Source organism: Metarhizium acridum, assembly GCF_019434415.1.
Source record: "Metarhizium acridum strain ARSEF 324 chromosome Unknown scaffold_13, whole genome shotgun sequence".
In the NCBI taxonomy this organism is placed as follows: domain Eukaryota; kingdom Fungi; phylum Ascomycota; class Sordariomycetes; order Hypocreales; family Clavicipitaceae; genus Metarhizium; species Metarhizium acridum.
The window spans coordinates 495,086-512,246 of record NW_027094016.1 but is presented as its reverse complement, the minus strand read 5'-3'; the positions used below and the strand labels follow the sequence as shown (position 1 = coordinate 512,246).

General features: G+C 48.7%; 3 protein-coding genes across 3 annotated transcripts; 2 read left to right on the top strand and 1 right to left on the bottom strand.

Moving 5' to 3' along the window:
* Nucleotides 1-2,574: 2,574 nt before the first annotated feature.
* On the bottom strand, nt 2,575-4,793 carry J3458_002770 (uncharacterized protein). Its single transcript, XM_007815898.2, has 3 exons — nt 4,521-4,793; nt 3,910-4,467; nt 2,575-3,847 (listed from the first exon to the last, which is right to left on the bottom strand). Exons 1-3 carry the CDS (start codon nt 4,786-4,788, stop codon nt 3,648-3,650), a joined length of 1,026 nt encoding a protein of 341 aa, XP_007814089.2. The 5' UTR covers nt 4,789-4,793; the 3' UTR covers nt 2,575-3,647.
* A 9,487-nt stretch (nt 4,794-14,280) lies between these two features.
* On the top strand, nt 14,281-14,730 carry J3458_002769 (uncharacterized protein; the record flags this gene model as incomplete). Its single annotated transcript, XM_066117369.1, has 1 exon — nt 14,281-14,730. One exon carries the CDS (start codon nt 14,281-14,283, stop codon nt 14,728-14,730), a length of 450 nt encoding a protein of 149 aa, XP_065977153.1.
* Nucleotides 14,731-14,832: 102 nt separating this feature from the next.
* Nucleotides 14,833-15,711, top strand: J3458_002768 (uncharacterized protein; the record flags this gene model as incomplete). Its single annotated transcript, XM_007815897.2, has 1 exon — nt 14,833-15,711. One exon carries the CDS (start codon nt 14,833-14,835, stop codon nt 15,709-15,711), a length of 879 nt encoding a protein of 292 aa, XP_007814088.2.
* Between the last annotated feature and the right edge of the window lie 1,450 nt (nt 15,712-17,161).

Genomic DNA, 17,161 nt, shown 5'->3' with positions numbered 1-17,161 from the left:
ACAAAAGTCATGCATGGACCATCTGAGCCGGCCCTCACAGCACGGTCTTTGTCCCTCGACATCTGGAGTAACACTATTTTTGGGACGCCAAAGTCTCATCTTTGTGCACCGAACCTCGTGACCAGCTAGTTAGTCATCTCACAGCACGTCACCAGTTTCAGAAATGCCAATACCACCAACATTGTTGCCATACTTTGTTGTTAATATGGCAATATACCGGTAAGGCCAGATAACAAGTAACCAGTGGAATGATTTTATCTGCGTGATGGTTACGCTTCATATGAATGTCCGTCCTCTAGGCTTGAAGGACTTCCCATTGCATCGAGATTGAAGGTTCCGTGGCGTCCCCTGCCCCCAGTAATTTTTCCTTCAGCTGGCCCGATAAGTCAAAAGCTTGGAAGCCATTCCTGGGCAAGGAAGCGTAACGAGGCACCAGTTGCCACTCTGACGGCAATTCTAGCAGTCATTGTTCACGACAATCGTGCAGCTGAAATATAAAAGCACGGCTGGAACGGCAGGCAAGCGGCATTTGAGTAGTTGCTCTTAGAAGTCGCCTTCATTGTCAACCTACGTATTCAGCACTTGAATTATGCCTCATTTGTCGGCCGCTACTTTGTCAGGTTATTGTCCTGCATGACGCACGGTTTCATGGTCTGACACCTAATCTCGACAAAAGATTGCACAAAGACACCTCCTTTGTACCCGATATGGCGGAGCACGTTGCACGAAGAATGAAGTAGGTCATGAGGGGTGCCACAAGTATTCTTCCTCTTTTCTGAATAGATTTTTAGCAGTCTTTCAGGTGCCCTCACACCTTTCCACTCTCAACGAGTCAAGATGCTACAGCTCTCTGCGGGGGAACTTGCTGGAAGAGTTCCCATATTACTTAGCAACAAGGCGCTATAGTAAGCCTAGCCTAATTAGTTTGACCTTACATTAGTCTGCAGAGATTTAGATTAATTTTATGCATAATTTGAACTAGTTAGTCGTGATCAACAGTTGTTGAGGATCCAGTTCAGCCTTCGATCCGTAATAAACAGTCGCATAGCAAGCTACGGCTCAAAGTCGCTAATACATTGAAATTTACGCTGCTAACTATCTTTTCTTTTCTCCTTTACGCAGACATCAGTGGCGGTTGGTTGGTGGTGCGCGTCAAAAGCAGAATTTGGCTCCACGTCTATCACAATTCAAAGCCATGGATCGAATTGAACAGTGGATTGGTCTTGACTGAAGCTATCTAGCTAGGTAGGTTAGATCCTTGTTATAAATTTGGTAGGCCATCCGTTGAGTCATTCAATGACGGATTTTTCTGTATCAAAAACGACGGCTTCAACCGGGCCGTGGCGTGAGTCTTTACGAGGTTTTTGGTGGCTTTATTCGGCGATACAGAGTAATAGTAGGCTTTTGCCGTTGAAAACGTCAAAGTCCACTAGAATGTCCACGGCGCTGCGTTCCGGGCAATTTGCCTACAAAAGTTGTCACAGAAATATAAGTGGGTATAGTTGCTGTTCAATTATAGCGCGTTTCTTTTGTAACAAAACTTGGTACTGTTTTCTACTAGCAGCTTCACGTTGGCCTCTTATCTGTTGTCCGTGGTCTGTGACTATTTTTGGTCTTTGTCCCGTCTCTCGCGGAAGTGCGACAAAAGCAATACGGCGCTGGTATAAGAGCTATGCAATTGGCGAGAGTCGCAAAATATGTGTCGGGATAAGACTGCCTTTGTCTGTTTAAGAAGACTTGACGTGATTTCTGGATGCTATAAAATATCAAATAGATGTTCGAAAGGCTGGCCAGCTACTCGATGAAATCAGACTAACCAGAAACTGGTGTTATCTCGACAGGCTCCTGCGATGCCGTTTGTCCCATGGTGAGTAGGAGACGCATAACCGTGCGGCATCCACGGTTCTGAATCTGTCATCTGTGCCAGGATTTTCACAACTACTCAAATGGGAGTACATAAAACTGAGAAATCCTTTTCAGAAATAAACTAGATCTATCTTAATTATTATCTTATTCGTTACTAAGTTGATAAGAATTTAAAAAAAGAAATGAGCCAGATAATCATGTAAGACATCTAGTAACACTATATCTTTGCCGTACCTGTGTCACATTCGTTGTATTGTCTATTGCTTCTCTAGGGCGTCGACGGAATTAGGAGATTCACTACAGGATCTAGGCCTATTGCGAGGAGATTGATGACGAATTAATTAATACAGCATATTCCTGTTTCTTAGGACAGCTACTGTCAGAAAGAGGTAGGGAAAAACACAATCTGAAACGACAATCTAACTTTGTACACGCCGCACGAGGTCGAAGAAGCTAGCTGAAAATATAGGCCTCCGGAAAATACAAGGCTGATGTTAAACAAGCATGCTACACCACTCAAGATGTATAAGTTACGTGTGAGAGTCAACACTTTCACAAAGACGGATGATACGGGCTCATACTACTTGAATATGACAGCAATTTACATAGCAGAAAAGGAAGCTATCGATGATGTTGAGGATTGAATTGATGCCCTTTAATATCCCCTTTACTAGACCCCTTTAATACCTAGTCAGGGCTCCTGAGAACCCCTGCTAGGGCTCTCTTTGACCCGAGCCCTAGAAAAAGCAACTATCGCTGAAAGATGTCCTGTTTATTCCAACAAATACACCCGTCGAGTCTTGACACTTAAAGGTCCAGAAGCAGAGGAAGCGTATAATCTTTCTTTACTAAGGAAAAAATTGTCCATGTTTCTTTTCCAAGCATAATTGTCTAGTTCTCGATAATTTATAACCAAAGAATTAATGTAGTCAAGATTCCTATGCTTTGCAAGTCATCTCAAACCCTGGACTACTCCCGCCGCAGGCCGGACCTGGCGCTAGTCCAGATTTGGTATGGCGCCCGAGTCCTTGCCGCGTGGGCCCGGCATCCTCACCCGACGCTTCCCCTTCGCCTGCGTCTTGTAGTCCGGTCTTTGACATGGGCATGAAAGACTAGGGGTTAATGGGTGGTGGAGGAAGGCTTTTTTCGGAAAGAGTTAGAACTCGCTGGGACCCTGGCGTCCACGACTAATAATAGAAACCGAATTTCGATAAGCTACACGAGTACTTGTCCCGATGATCCCGAATCCATGTGTCGTTCCGCAGTAGATAAAATAGCTCATTTAGCACATATAGCTGGAAATACAGTTTCCACAAAATTTCTAAGCTGCGGCGACTAGTAATATAGCCGTCGGGAGATATATGATGACTCGAAGAGCACCTGCACCGCAGGCGTGCCTTTTTACTGGCGCTGCCAAAAGATAAGAGCAAATGGTAGACGTTGATTTTTAATTTATCGAACCAACAGTCATTACTCTCATAGGCACATGAGAAATTGTGCAGCGTGGGGCGATACCGGAGCACAATGCAAGACACACTACTTTGAGGCCACCATCATAATATATACAAGCCTCGACTTGGGCAGCTCAGGCTAAAGATGGTTGCACCGCATAACAGCCAAACATTGACGATTTTACCAGCCATTCATGCCCTCTTTGGCAGGAACTTTTCGAAGCACATCAAGAGATATAGGACGGCAAGTACACGTGGATAGTCAAGGTGTGCGCAATTCCAGAAAAATGACTCTTCGCTTTCTTGGTATTCAAGAGACGCATCAATTTTTTAACAAAAAGGCTTCATCCCAGCATAAGTGCCATGTGCATCTGATTTTGACGATGGTACCCTGCCAAAGATGCAGTCCAGCGACTCGTGGCCGTAGCACCTATATGTCGAGGCTTCTGCGGGCTTATCAGCAGACTGCCAGTACTCGGTCCTAGGATGGGTAAACCCAAAGAAGAAAGGGGGAAGGTGCGGAACCGTGTCTACTTCAAGTCAGTACTACCGTTCCACCGGTTTGCACGATTTGTGTGCGGCCAGTACTTACCATCATAGTGAGTCACGCGATATGAAATGCCAGCATCCGAGTTTGACGCGCCCGCCAGCTTGTCAATGTAATCGGCGAACCCCGTGTTCCCAACTCTCGGCGCGCCATAGGTGATGACCTGCGAGACACTCAGCGGCTTTGGCTTCAAGCTGCCAAAGGCGAGTTCCGCGAGAGCACCTCCGAGGCTGTGGCCCACGATGGTGACCGAGTACCCTGGGTATGACCGCAGAGCTGATTCCAACCCGCGCTCCACCTCGTCTGCAATTGAATCCCATGCAGTTAAGAATCCGTGATGTGCTTTGCAGGATTCGCAGGACTTGTAGTCAACCAGACGCCAGTTGTAATCTGTATCCCAGTCGCGACCGCTTTGGGTCCCTGGAATAGCTAGAATCAACTCCTTTCTGGAATCCAGTCTGTAAATCATGGCCTGGGTGTCCGTGGTGGTTTCATTGACGTAGAGTTGCTCGACAATGCCCTCCGCAGGCTTGTGGACGCATACAGTCGCGGACCCTGGAAATTGTGCATAGTAGCTCAGTTTCTCGTACACGCCAGATGAAACTGTGCATTGTTAATGCAATGCTCAAATTCTCAAAAGTACCGAGGAGCCTGACCTTGTGTTCGAGGGGGACCCTGTTCAAGAATAGCCGCTATCGCAGCCACTTCGCTTGGGATGTCTGGAGGGAGACCCTTTTCCAGGACCTTGACCACCCCAGCCAGGTCTGTCGGAAGAAACCCCCTTTCCAGCACCCTCGCCACATCGTCCGGTGTCCCGTCTGATGTTCCGCCTGATGTCCCGTCTACATCGTTGGCGTTATTCGACACGGGAGTTGCCAGGGCAAGCGCCACCAAAGGCAGCCCGAGAATGACGGAAAGCATCATGTTTCCTTGTTAGAACAAGAAGCTATGTATGTCGGGAAACACATTATACGGATCATGATTCATCTTTAAATAATTTCGGCAGGCGCATTGAGCAATTAAGCCGAGGTCCCTTTCAAAGACACTCGTATCCAATTTTAATATTATATCCAAGGGGCGGACTTATTTGGTTCCAAGAATGCGCTGACACTAGTTCAGATGAGGAAGCTGGCAATTTTGCAAAATAGAGTCAGAGCGTGCGCAAAATTCCGCATGTGCAAAATCCGCATCAGTTCGTATGACTGCCCACAGTGCTCCGTACTATCCGGCGTGAATTGCTTTGCTCGGGGCTCAGGAGTAAGTCTGATGGGAGCCGTGGTGACCCATACGTTTATACGCTTACACCCTCGTTGCTACACGTTTACGTTTGTAAGCATTTTCACGAGTAACTGCGTGGGAAACATGCCAAAAATCGCGCACGCGGCCACGGCTGATATTGGCCTTTCTTCTTCCTTCAGTATCATGGAGTGAGTCAGCAACGGTAATCGCGTTTAGAGCCTGCCCGCCGCTGTGTTGTTGAGCAATTCGTGCACGTAATCACGTAAAGGTACTTATGTAGTTGACATCGTTCTTGATTGAGGGCAATCAGTGCCATATTTGGGTACCCATTTGTACCGGGAATGCAACGGGGGTGCGACATCGTGGCCGCTAGCCCAAGACGGGTGGTGTGGTGGGGCGTCCTGCGCCGAGAAATTCACTCTCGGGTACGGAGTACATCCCCTAAATGCAGCGAAGGCGGCATCGAGGTTGTGACAGGGATTTTGAGCCAATTAAAAGCTAGTATTTTAAAGGTACTTGATTTTATACTTAAATTTAAATGATAAGAAAAGTCCTAATAAACTTCCATATTACAAGAAATTACACCACTATCACAGCTATACTTTTATTAGGCCTGATACAGTTACTATCAATGTCACTCAAGGTTTACGGCCGCTGGCAGGGGCGTTGTGGATTCCGTGACCTCACGGCCGCCTTTGCTGCATTTAGCTGTCTGGTACCAAGAATTCGACGCGCAAACATGGGGCTGCGCAGATCCACGCAACCGCACGTTTTGACCTCGCCAAGCATGGTAATCCGGTTCCGAGGCTGATAAAGCACAACTTTATTCTCTTTAACCTTTTTTCAGACCATGTGTACATTATTGAAGCCGTCGGATATAACACTCCAGGTCTGTTGTACAAGCTGCATCACTAGTTCGGGAACACCGGCTCTCCCCGGCTGAAGTCTATTTATAACTTCCTACCTTTCTATGCTAATTGATCCCTTCGATTCCCCAAGTCTCGTCAGCTTTGCTTTCTAAAATACCAAGATATAGTGTCATTAAGCAACGTGGGCAGCACTAGATTGCTTAGTATTCGACCATGTCCGTTTCGTTTACAAATACAAGAGAGAATAGAACTTGGTAATAGATCTATTGATATGTAGGTTCTATGTAAAATGTACTCTGTGGAGCAAATTATAAAGCTACTGCTCTGCTATTGCCAGCACGTCTGATCCGGCGTTCTCCCAGGACTTGAAGACGGCATCACTTACGTATTCACGACCGTTGCAACGCCTCAATATACCTAGTTGACACTCATCCTAGCCAAATATAAAACCCTGTGAACAATCAAAGTATTATACTCTGGGAGGGGCTGTTCCTCTGCAGTATTTGACGGTATAATCCACTCGGGGAAGGTTAACAATGCAATTTTGCCTCAAAACAAAAAGAAAAAAAAAACATCTTTGTGTAGTTCGCAGTATATATATATATACATAGGCCTCGCACTATATTGTCCATCTGCTCTTCAACTCGCTTTTCTCCCCAACTCATGCTTTTATTCTCTTGCCATCTACTTACTGTCCTATCTCTACACTCTACGATTCCCTACCTACACAGGTCCTCTTATCTCGCTACCCTGTTTATGCACTCCTCCCACGTAGCTTGTTAGATCCGCAACTTCTCTACTAACCAGCTAGCTGCCTCGCCCCTGAAATTCACCTGTCTGCTCATCTTCCTTGACGAAATGATCTATTAGTGGCTGCTCTTTTAACTCACAAGTAGCCATATGCAAGTGAGATTATACTATATATGCCAGTAGCTATTTACTATTCTGTGCTGGATAAAAGGCGGCTGATATTTGAGACACTTTAAGCCAGCTTTAGACCAAATGCTCCCTCAAATCCGTGGTATGGCGAGCGATTCGTTGATGCGCTTCAGGCAAGCTACAAACGTTATCTGAGAAGCCCTTGCGGCTCTGACCCAACCTAGTTGCTAGCGAATTTGGCCAGGCTGTTTGGGAAAGAAAACAAAGCAAGCTCCGCCCCAATACCGAGCTGGATGGAGAAGTGAGGTAGAATACGAATAGGCGAAGATGATCATGGCATTGGCAGTAGCGGTGGTGCATCGTGGTCAAGCATGTACGGCCAGCAGAGGCCAACTGCTAATAATTCGTCCATGTCCATTTAATATTTGCTTAGACTGGATACATATGTAGACACCAGACCGCACTTGTAGGGGTTGCTGGTCACAATTGGCACATATGCAGGCTCAATTGCATGTAGTGCCTGTAGAGTGCGGCCACTGACCACCTAGGTACATACACGTATATATTTCTGGTCTGGTAGCCTATATACAGCCAATGCTATGTAAGTACCTAGGTATGTATGCAGGCAGTCTGGTCTGGTTTCTGTTGTGTCTGGTGCTGTGTAGGGTGTAAAAGGTCCACGGGTACCCGTGTGGGTTGCTTACCCGTGGGCTTTAGGTAGGTATAGGTAGGAAAAAAAGACCCAAATAGATTTATAGGGGAAAATAGGTTACCTATAATTATTTATTAAAAATATTAAGTATTTTTAAATACTTAAATAAGACTTATATAACTTATTTTATACTTTAAAAACTTAAGACTTATTATAAATATAATTAAATATTAAAGGGTTAACGTTAATTATTATAATTAATTATTATAATTAATTTATTTATTTAATTTACATTATTATATTATATTATTATATATTTATAGGTATTTATAAAGTACTTATCTTTATTCAGCCGAAGGCTGACTCTACATTAATCCATAAGTTTTCCGAATAATGAGGGTTTGGTGCAGGCTTGACAAATAAGTTTCTATTGGTCCAAATTTTGTATGGGAAATCGCGAAAGAAGGCTGGATTGGTTGGTGGCTCTAGAAAAGTGGGTAAAGGACAGCCACCGTCTGTCGGTGCTTCTTTGTTTACTTCTCTGTTTACAATCGTTTACAATCGTTTACAATCGTTTACAATCGCTAAATTTGCCCAGCGATCTGTTCGTTTGCTTGGCCAGCAGCCTTTCTTCCATTATTGAAACAGATGTACCGCATGGTTGGGTATGGATTATGATTCTAGGGGTAATATTAGTCCTAGATCTGAATTGGCAGTCCATTGCCCGTCTTGCGACCGAACAAAATCACCAAGTAATTTCGTTAGCAGGAGGAAATCTGCCAATCCAACTACAACCTGTCTGGAATGCCGGGACCACCGCAATTCCGAGGTAACTGACACCATTGATATACTATATATGCCTCCCTAACCTGATCAAGCGTGCCAGGTCCAAAGGTGCCGTCCTTGCATTGAGAAAGCTGGCTGTCCGTCCTACCTCAGCTGAGAGATCTGCCCCGAAAAGAACCGACAGAGACGCTGGCCTATCGCCTCCTAACCAGAGATCTGGAACCCAACCTACATCGCCAGAGAAGCTACGGCAACAACATACAGCTAGGAGTTTGTTCGGAGAGCCAGGCAGCCAGCCGCAGATAGTGCTGGGGACGCCGATCCCACCAACCCAAGCGAGCTCGCGGCTCTTCCGGGCTCTAGCTCCCTCACCGCCTGTGCCGCCCTCGACCGATCCTGTCGCCTCACATTCTGATCCATCTACTGTCCGAAGCAGCACGACTGGTGTGGACTACTCTTACCTGGCTGTTAGGTTCCACAAGGGCGGGAAGGACTCGCAAGATGATGCCTCCAAGGCCGGCGCCAGGGCCAAGCAGGCCACTATTCGGCGCGACCATCGTTCACGACGCCGTGCAGGGGAGGCTGTGTCACTAACTCCCACAATCTCTCAACTCGGCGTCTTTGAAGGTTCTGATGGTCCTGGAGAAGGTATCCTTGTGCTGTGGTCCCGGCAGTTTGTTCAAGCTAACCACGGAACGTAGCTGGGAGTCAAGATCGACTACAGGCAAATGAGCTCCCAGATGGGGATGGAATGACCAAGGAAGCGGATGACAGGGGACAGTTCTCTGAATCTGATGTTGACGTCGAGGACTATTTCAACTTGCTGCTTTCACCTGCTCGACCACGGAAGTACCTCGAACACCTAGGGGTAGAGTCTGATTCCGATCTAGGGGACGAAGACGGGAACGATAATAGCAATGCCTTGGACGAAAGCCCTCTTCGCTATTGCTCGCGGCAGCCTTCCAGAAAGTCAGGGCCTCGTCGCCGTGCTCGCCGTGGTCCTGCCCCTGGTACAGGAGGGCGGCCAAAAAAATCTCAAAGGCAAACTCGATCGTCGGGGCCGCCACGACGGTACCGGAGTCCAGTGATGATTCCACCTGAAGAATCGGCCGTATTTCACGCACAAGATCCGGTGTGGAATGGGGACCTGGACGCTTGCGCCTTGACCTGTCGTGATAAAGCAATCTTCCGTGAGTTCTGGACAAAGCTGGACAATGACCAAATGCAATTTTGTGGTCGATGTCAAGAGCGTTGGTTCCAGATGAAGATCGATTCTGATGGCATTTGTGCGCGTTGCTGTCGAAAGGATGATAAACGCGGCCCTGAAGAGCCGTACTTCTTCTCTGTGGACAACCAGTTGGATTTTGGCTCCGTACCGACTCAATTGCCTCAGCTTACACCTACTGAAGAGTCTTTAATAGGCCGTGTTCACGTCCACGTGAATATTATGCTTGTGCGGGGCCAGCAGTACAAATATCGGGGACATGTTGTTCACTTTCTCCGCGAGGTTGGCTTGGTGTACAACCAACTCCCGCTTTTGCCGCGGGAGTTGAACACTGTATTACTCCGTCCTTCCAATACGTCGTCCCATGCAAACCTTAGCCGGCAATTCACCCGCCAGTTCCGTGTACGCCGCCAGCCAGTTGCCATATGGCTTAACTACCTCCGGCGCCATCATCCTGGCTATCGATGCATCGTCATCGACGAAGAGCGGCTGAGTCAATTGCCTCAAGATGGCAATGTCCTGGACGACATCCCCCAGAGCCAGGTGGAGGCTGCCGAAGTTGGACCCGAGGAAGATGAGGAGGCAGAACCGGACCTGGAGGACGAGGCTGCGGTGCCGGACCTTTTGGCCAAGGACACGGAGCTCGATGCTCTGCGGTCTATTCTTGCCGGAGAACCAGAAGCTGAACCAAGGCTTTCCACAAGCTTCCAGGAGCAGGTGCAGCACGAGCTGCAGCTTCCGAATATACGGCGCACACCCATTAATGAGTTCAATCGCTCTCATGCCCTACTCTCCTTAGCTTTTCCCTGCCTCTTTCCTGACGGGAGAGCCGACTTTGTTGAGCCTCGGCTACGGTCAATCGACTACATGGACTACATCGAGCACGCGATGCGCTGGCATGACGGGCGTTTTGCACGCCACCCGACCTTCCGCTTCGTCGCCTTCAATACTCTGATGCGGTCACAGGCCCGTGCACGGTCCAAATTCTTCGTGAAGCAACACGATGGTAGTCATGAACCGCTCACACGGGAGCAGCTTGTTCAGGCACTGGAGCACAGCGAGGACCCTGAGGCGCAGGTGCTAATCAACTCAATCACAAGACATGCGGTACCTATTCGCGGCACGCGCCCCTTCTGGAACAGGAAGAGGCAGGACCTCGAGGCCTATGCCTACAACCTTGGATGTCCTGGTGCATTCATCACATTCAGCCCGGCAGATTTACACTGGCGGAGTCTCTACCAGCACATGCCCCGATATGATGAATGGCTGGCTGCGTCCGAGTCCGAGAGGATGGGTCTCTCGCGCCAACTTTTGCGTCAGAATCCTCACATTGCTGCTTTCCATTTCTACCGCCGATACTGTTTCTTTCGAGATATCGTGTTAAGCAAGAAGTTCAACATTACGGATTACTGGGATCGGTATGAATGGCAAGGGCGTGGCAGTCCGCACAACCATGGCCTGTACTGGATGGAGAATTGCCCAAGAGTCGACATGGTGGATGAAGCCGCTCGTGATGTTTTTGCACGCACGTGGGGATTCCACATCACTGCCATTAATCCTGAGCCGACTAGGACTATGCCCCAGGGTGAGGGTAACCCCCTGAGCGTAGATCCACTGAGTACAGAACTGACATTCCTGCGTCTCTCACAAATCGTCAACCGCTGCCAGCGCCACAGATGCAATACCACATACTGCTTACGCGTAAGGAAGAGAACCGTTGATCTGGCGAGGGATATGGAAGGCGCTGCTGCAGATATCGAGGCGGCCAATGCGGCCAATCCAGAGCGGGAGTGTCGTTTTGACTTTCCTCGTGCCTTGCGGGAGCTGGCCGCAGTGATCAGGAAGGAAGGCAAGTCGTACTATGTCTTCGAGGCGGCGCGGAATGACAACCTCATGAATCACTTCAATCCCGCCATTATACTAGGCTGGCTAGCCAATATCGACATATCTCCTTGCACCAGCCTACAGGCGGTTATTACGTACGCTGCCAAGTATTGCAGCAAATCTGAGAAGAAGACTGAGCCTTACTGTAAGCTTGCAGACCAGGTTTTGCCGCACACGGCACACCTTCAGCCGCTATTATCCTTCTCCTCTCGCCTGATGAATAAGCTGATTGCCGAGAGAGATTACTCGGCGCAGGAGATTTCCCATCTTCTCCTTAACATTCCTCTGCAGGAAGGCACGCGGATGGTGGTCTCTGTCGACTGCCGTCCTTTGGAGCAACATGCACGTTCGTATCGCGTGGATGAAGATGTCAACGAGACCGTCGGCAGCTACAGGAGGTATCTCGAGAGAAATGACCAGCACGAGGATGCAACTTACCTCGAGTACCTGCAATCGTATAATCTCAAGACGTGGAGGAGACTCGCTGCCAACGCGAAGAAGAGAGTCCTGTCTTACTTTCCTCGATACAGGTCCGTGGAGGCATCTCCCCAGTTTGGTGACTTCTGCCGTGTTAAATTGATGATGGCTCATCCGCATCGCTCTCCAGAGGAGTTGCTCACCGTGGGCGGGCAGCGGTTCGATTCCTTCGCGGCTGCGTACAGGTTTTGCAGAGAGCAGCACCGTGACACCCATGCGGACGATCATTATGGGGAGCCAGATACAAATGAATTGAGGGCTGAGGACGACGAATTTGAGCTTGAGGTCCATGAAGAGCCCATTGTGGATGAAGACTGGCATGAACTCGCCCGCATGCTTCCCGACCGCCCGCTGGAGGAAGAGGATATCGACATGCTCGGCCGCCGAGACATCGACATCAATTATGATTGGACCCCTCACGTTGGACGGTATACTGATGACGGTATTCTCAAGGGCGACTACTGGAAGCAACGCAAGGCGGCAAACCGCCTTGACCTTGATGTGGATCATCAGCCCTTGGAAGCTCGAGATTCCCTAAACCGGGATCAGCGCTTAGTATACGATACCGTGATGGACCACTTCCTGAATCAGGAACCCTCTCAGTTGCTGCTCCATGTGGATGGTGGAGGTGGTACCGGGAAGTCATACCTCATTAATTTGCTCTCCGCGCACCTCCAAGCCGCTGCTGCCGGGAGAGGGACACCTGTTTGGCGTGCCGCGCCCACTGGCGTCGCGGGAAATCAGATATCGGGCACTACTTTGCACTCCCTGTTACACCTTCCAATCAACAAGGACTTCAAGCCCCTCTCGCCCACTGACATGGCCCAGCTCCAGAAGAAGCTGAAGGACATCAACTACCTGATCATCGATGAGAAGAGCATGCTGGGACTGCGACAGCTTTCTTGGATCGATGACCGCCTGCGCGAGGCGTTCCCGAGTAGGAATGAGGAGTTCTTTGGTAGTCTTAACATCCTTCTGGTTGGCGACTTCTTCCAGCTTCCACCCGTGCTACAGAAGCCGCTCTATTACGATAAAGAGGTGCAGGGAGTGGAGATCAAAGGCAGGAACGCATATAGACGCTTCGATAAATCAGTCTTCTTGAAGGTTGTCCAACGGCAACGGGGCGACGATCAGAAGGCGTTTCGCACAGCTCTCGAGGAATTGCGGCTCCTCCAACTGTCAGTCGAGTCCTGGAAACTCCTTTCCGGTCGAGTACAGGCGAAGCTAGATGATCTGGAGGTCGCCAGGTTCGCCAACGCCTTGCGAGTATACGCCACGAAAGATAGGGTGAACGAATATAACCACTACCACCTCGACCGCCTCGGCCGGCCAGTCATTCAGGTCAAGGCTAAGAATGTCGGCCTTGGCGCGGCTGCGGCGCCTGATGACAAGGCGGGCAACCTTGCGAAGCAGATCCCTATATGCATTGGCGCCCGTCTGATGCTGACATCTAACCTTTGGCAGCCAGTTGGTCTCTGCAACGGCGCTCGCGGTACCGTTTACGATATCGGCTGGGCACCGGGGGCTGACCCAGTCCAAGACCCTCCCTGTGTTATCATGATGGAGTTTGACAAGTACAGTGGACCTGTGTTCCTGACCACCGCTGATGGCAGAAAGATTGTCCCGATTCTCCCAGTAGACAGGGACTTCCTCATCGGAAGCACTCTCTGCACTCGCACGCAGTTTCCCCTGATCGTATGCTACGCCATTACGGTTCACAAGTCGCAGAGCATCACTGAAGATGTCATCGTGACAGATCTCTCCTGTCGGGACTTTCAGACTGGTTTAAGCTACGTAGCTGTCTCTCGCGTAAAAACGCTCCAGGGCTTGATGCTGGATGCGCCCTTTGATCGTGGTCACCTGTTTTACGAGTCTCCACCAGAGGGTATGAAGATGAAGATGAGGGATGAGCGGCATAGAAGACGACAGGTCCTTACACGGAATCCATATAGGTCAGACCACGGCTCTGCATAACTAGATAGCTAGCTAAATGTAATGGCTTAATAGTTGCTTGGCCCAAGGACTCCCAGCCTTCGGATGATCGTACCCCTTGCACCCACAGCTCTAACGTGCAAGGGGTGGCGTAGTATTTTATTAGATTACCCGTGGTATACCTAAACCACCTACATGATAAAATAGGTAGCCCACGAATAACCCAAGAAAAACTTGGATACCCACGGGTGCCCACGGGTACCCGTTTTTACACTCTAGTGCTGTGCCCTGGGCGGCTACTGGAATCTTTTGGTCCTGTCTGGTGCTGGCCTTGTCTGTCGACTCTGTGCTACCAGAACCCTGCATGTGACGTTGCGACACGTGACACCTGGGTTAATGCACTCGGCAAGCCTGTCGTGCGCACGCTTCCCTCCAATCTAATCTACAATTTTGCGGAATGAAGCCTCTTCCAAATGTCTCTCCGTAAGCTCTTGGTGCATCTGCGACATTGGATCAATGAGTTAGTCTCTCGTTTATGGCGATTCCTAATTCCTCTGGGCGATGCGTCCTACACAGGCCAGGAGCCTGCCGCGACCATAGCCGGGGACACGGCCCCAAATGACGAATTCCTTGCGTTGACTGACGACGAAGTAATCAAGGCCAGTGATAATTTCGTCGCATCGCTGCTGCCGAGAAAAATTGAGGCATTGGCATCACGCTACAACGGCGATAGGACTTGTCGCATCATTGGTCAAGCTAGGGGTAGCTATAATGCCTGCTTCTTCGTCAAGTTTGATAATGACGACGAGTGGGTTGTGAGAATTCCGATTGAACCTGCTCTCTATAATCCATGGCAAACACTCCTCAGCGAGGTAGCGACTATAAAGTACGTGTTGGTCAATATCAGCAAAACCATCAGCTAACCCTCCCATGGTCTCATCCGCATCAAGACAAGTATACCAGTGGCCAAAATCCACGCATACGGAAAAGGGGAAAAGTTGACGACCAGTCCCACGGCTACGCAAATGTTTCTCATCCTGGACTACATTCCAGGCAAGCCTCTTGCCAAGGAAAAGCTGCTCCGCGCTCACAGCACCATCAAGACCAATTTCTACCGCCAACTGCTAGGCTATTTAGCAGAGATTCGGTCTTTAGAGCTGCCCGCCATCGGTTCTCTCATGCCAAGCGGCGATGCGTCGCAGCCGATAGTTGGCCGTCTTCTTACACAATCCTCAAACGATGCTCGCCGAGAATTGTCGAGATTCGTGTCCGCCAAGGCATTTGTGGAGTCCCAATTCGACCTCATTTCCAGCTATCTACTTGCGCCGCGACGTGATCACCCGGAGGACGAGGTTCGCTACGACATGTTTTGCATCAACAGCATGAAACCTTGCTTCAATAGCGTTATAAAGCCCGAGTTTGACAATGGTCCATTTGTCCTTAGCCACCCAGATTTACGGCCAAGCAATATCATTGTTGATGAAGAGATGAAGATCGTAGGCTTTATTGATTGGCAGTTTACAAGCACAGTTCCTCGCCAGCTTTGCACGCCGCCAGCATGGGTCACCGGCCATATATGGACGAATTATGCCAAGTTATTCCTCTCACAATTTTCTGTCGCCCTGGCTCTTGATGACCAACTCCCCAAACAGCTCAAGCGGGAGTGGCGCGACCCATCAAGCACCTCTTTTCACGTTGCTCACATTATCCGTTGCCCTTCTGACCTCAATTATGTTTTTCAGAATTATTACGCCAGAGGACAAGATGCAAAGCAGCTTGAGGAGGCCGAGGCCAAGCTTTTCCAGAACCCACAACTGGCTTCAGAGGCTCAGGGAATAGCGGAACGGAACCTCCAGTACACGGGGTACTTGAAGAGCCAGGGAAAATGCAGCAAGACGTCTTGAATCGCAGCAGCCGTGCATTATTAATCCTCGCTCCTTCTCCGAAATCTCATTTGTAGTGTCATTGATTCGTCTCCCCACACGTTTTCGTCTCTCGTCGATTCTGGCAGACATGCTGATGCTTTACTATAAATTTTATATTTCAAAGATGGTGTAAGGAAATCACTCCAGATAAATAGCATTGCAAGCGGTTAAAGAGCGCTGGCACAAGGTGGGCACTGCAGAAAGCAGCTGATTCGATGACGTAGCCGCCGAGGACAGCGATGCAGCAAATGCGGTTGAGTACTAGCCCTATGTATTCATGCAGTATCTGTTTGGCAAGAGTTCAGAGAACTCCTTTTAATCTTCTGTTGCTCTCTCGTGAGGACTCCTCAAACTAATCTACTTGAAATAAGTGCTTGGTAATCTTACCTCGAACACCAATGGACTCACGATCGGCTGTGCCATCCACGGTAGTAGAATGTGATGTCCCTTATAGCCAGAGCGTTGCAAGGCCCATATTGGTTGCACTCTGCCGTGGAAGGTCCCGGTCAATAATAATACGCGCATATGGTACCGTGGCTTTAAAGAGACTAAGAGCGCGGTTATTAATATAAAATAAATCTACTCACTATACGCAAAATATAAAGTCTTCATGGAAGAATATTAAAGAGATCTTTTCGGGATCTCAAGAGAGGCGCAGGCTTTCTACTGAATAATAGCTAGCTGATTTCATGGTCAAGGTAATTCCTCTATGGAGTATAATATAGGCCTCATGGGGTTCCCTGATAAAAAGTGTCAAGGTGTTGTGTTTTTAGAGACCCCTTTACGTTGACCTTGATGTACTTCTTTGCATCATGAAATGCTCGATATTGAAAGACTCGATTGTAGTGCAATGGCAGCGTACGAAGAGGACGGAACAGTGGCTTGAGACGAGGGGGCATTATTATGGGTGTTTCGAAAACTGCTTGGAGATGTAAAAATGGTGATACCCGAGCTTCTGAAGAGGTATAAGGATGTCGGATACACTTATATTTGTGCCCGACTGTATCCTGTCCCCATTCCACATGGCGCGAAGATGGTTCCCTCGCAAGCACAGACGTAAATCTTCGTTCAAATACACTATTCAATCTCAGCATGGCGGCATTCGGCGTTCAAAAAATTGACAGTGTTATTCAAGCTCTGGAATCTCTTCGCCACAATCCATACCATGCTGAATCAGCAGTGCAAGTGTAGACAAATGGCTTGATCCAGGTCCGAAACTAGACATTATCGGAAAAGAGTCTGATTTTCACATACGCATTGCGGAGATCTGGCATTATATTTGAGCGGCTTTATGAGACTTGGCATCTGGCTGAGGACAGTGCCTTGTGGATTTAGTAGTTGGTTGGGAAACAATTGAATAAAACAGCATATTATACTAGGAAACTACTATTTATTGTATGCTTCTAACAATATTAGATAAATAGGCGCA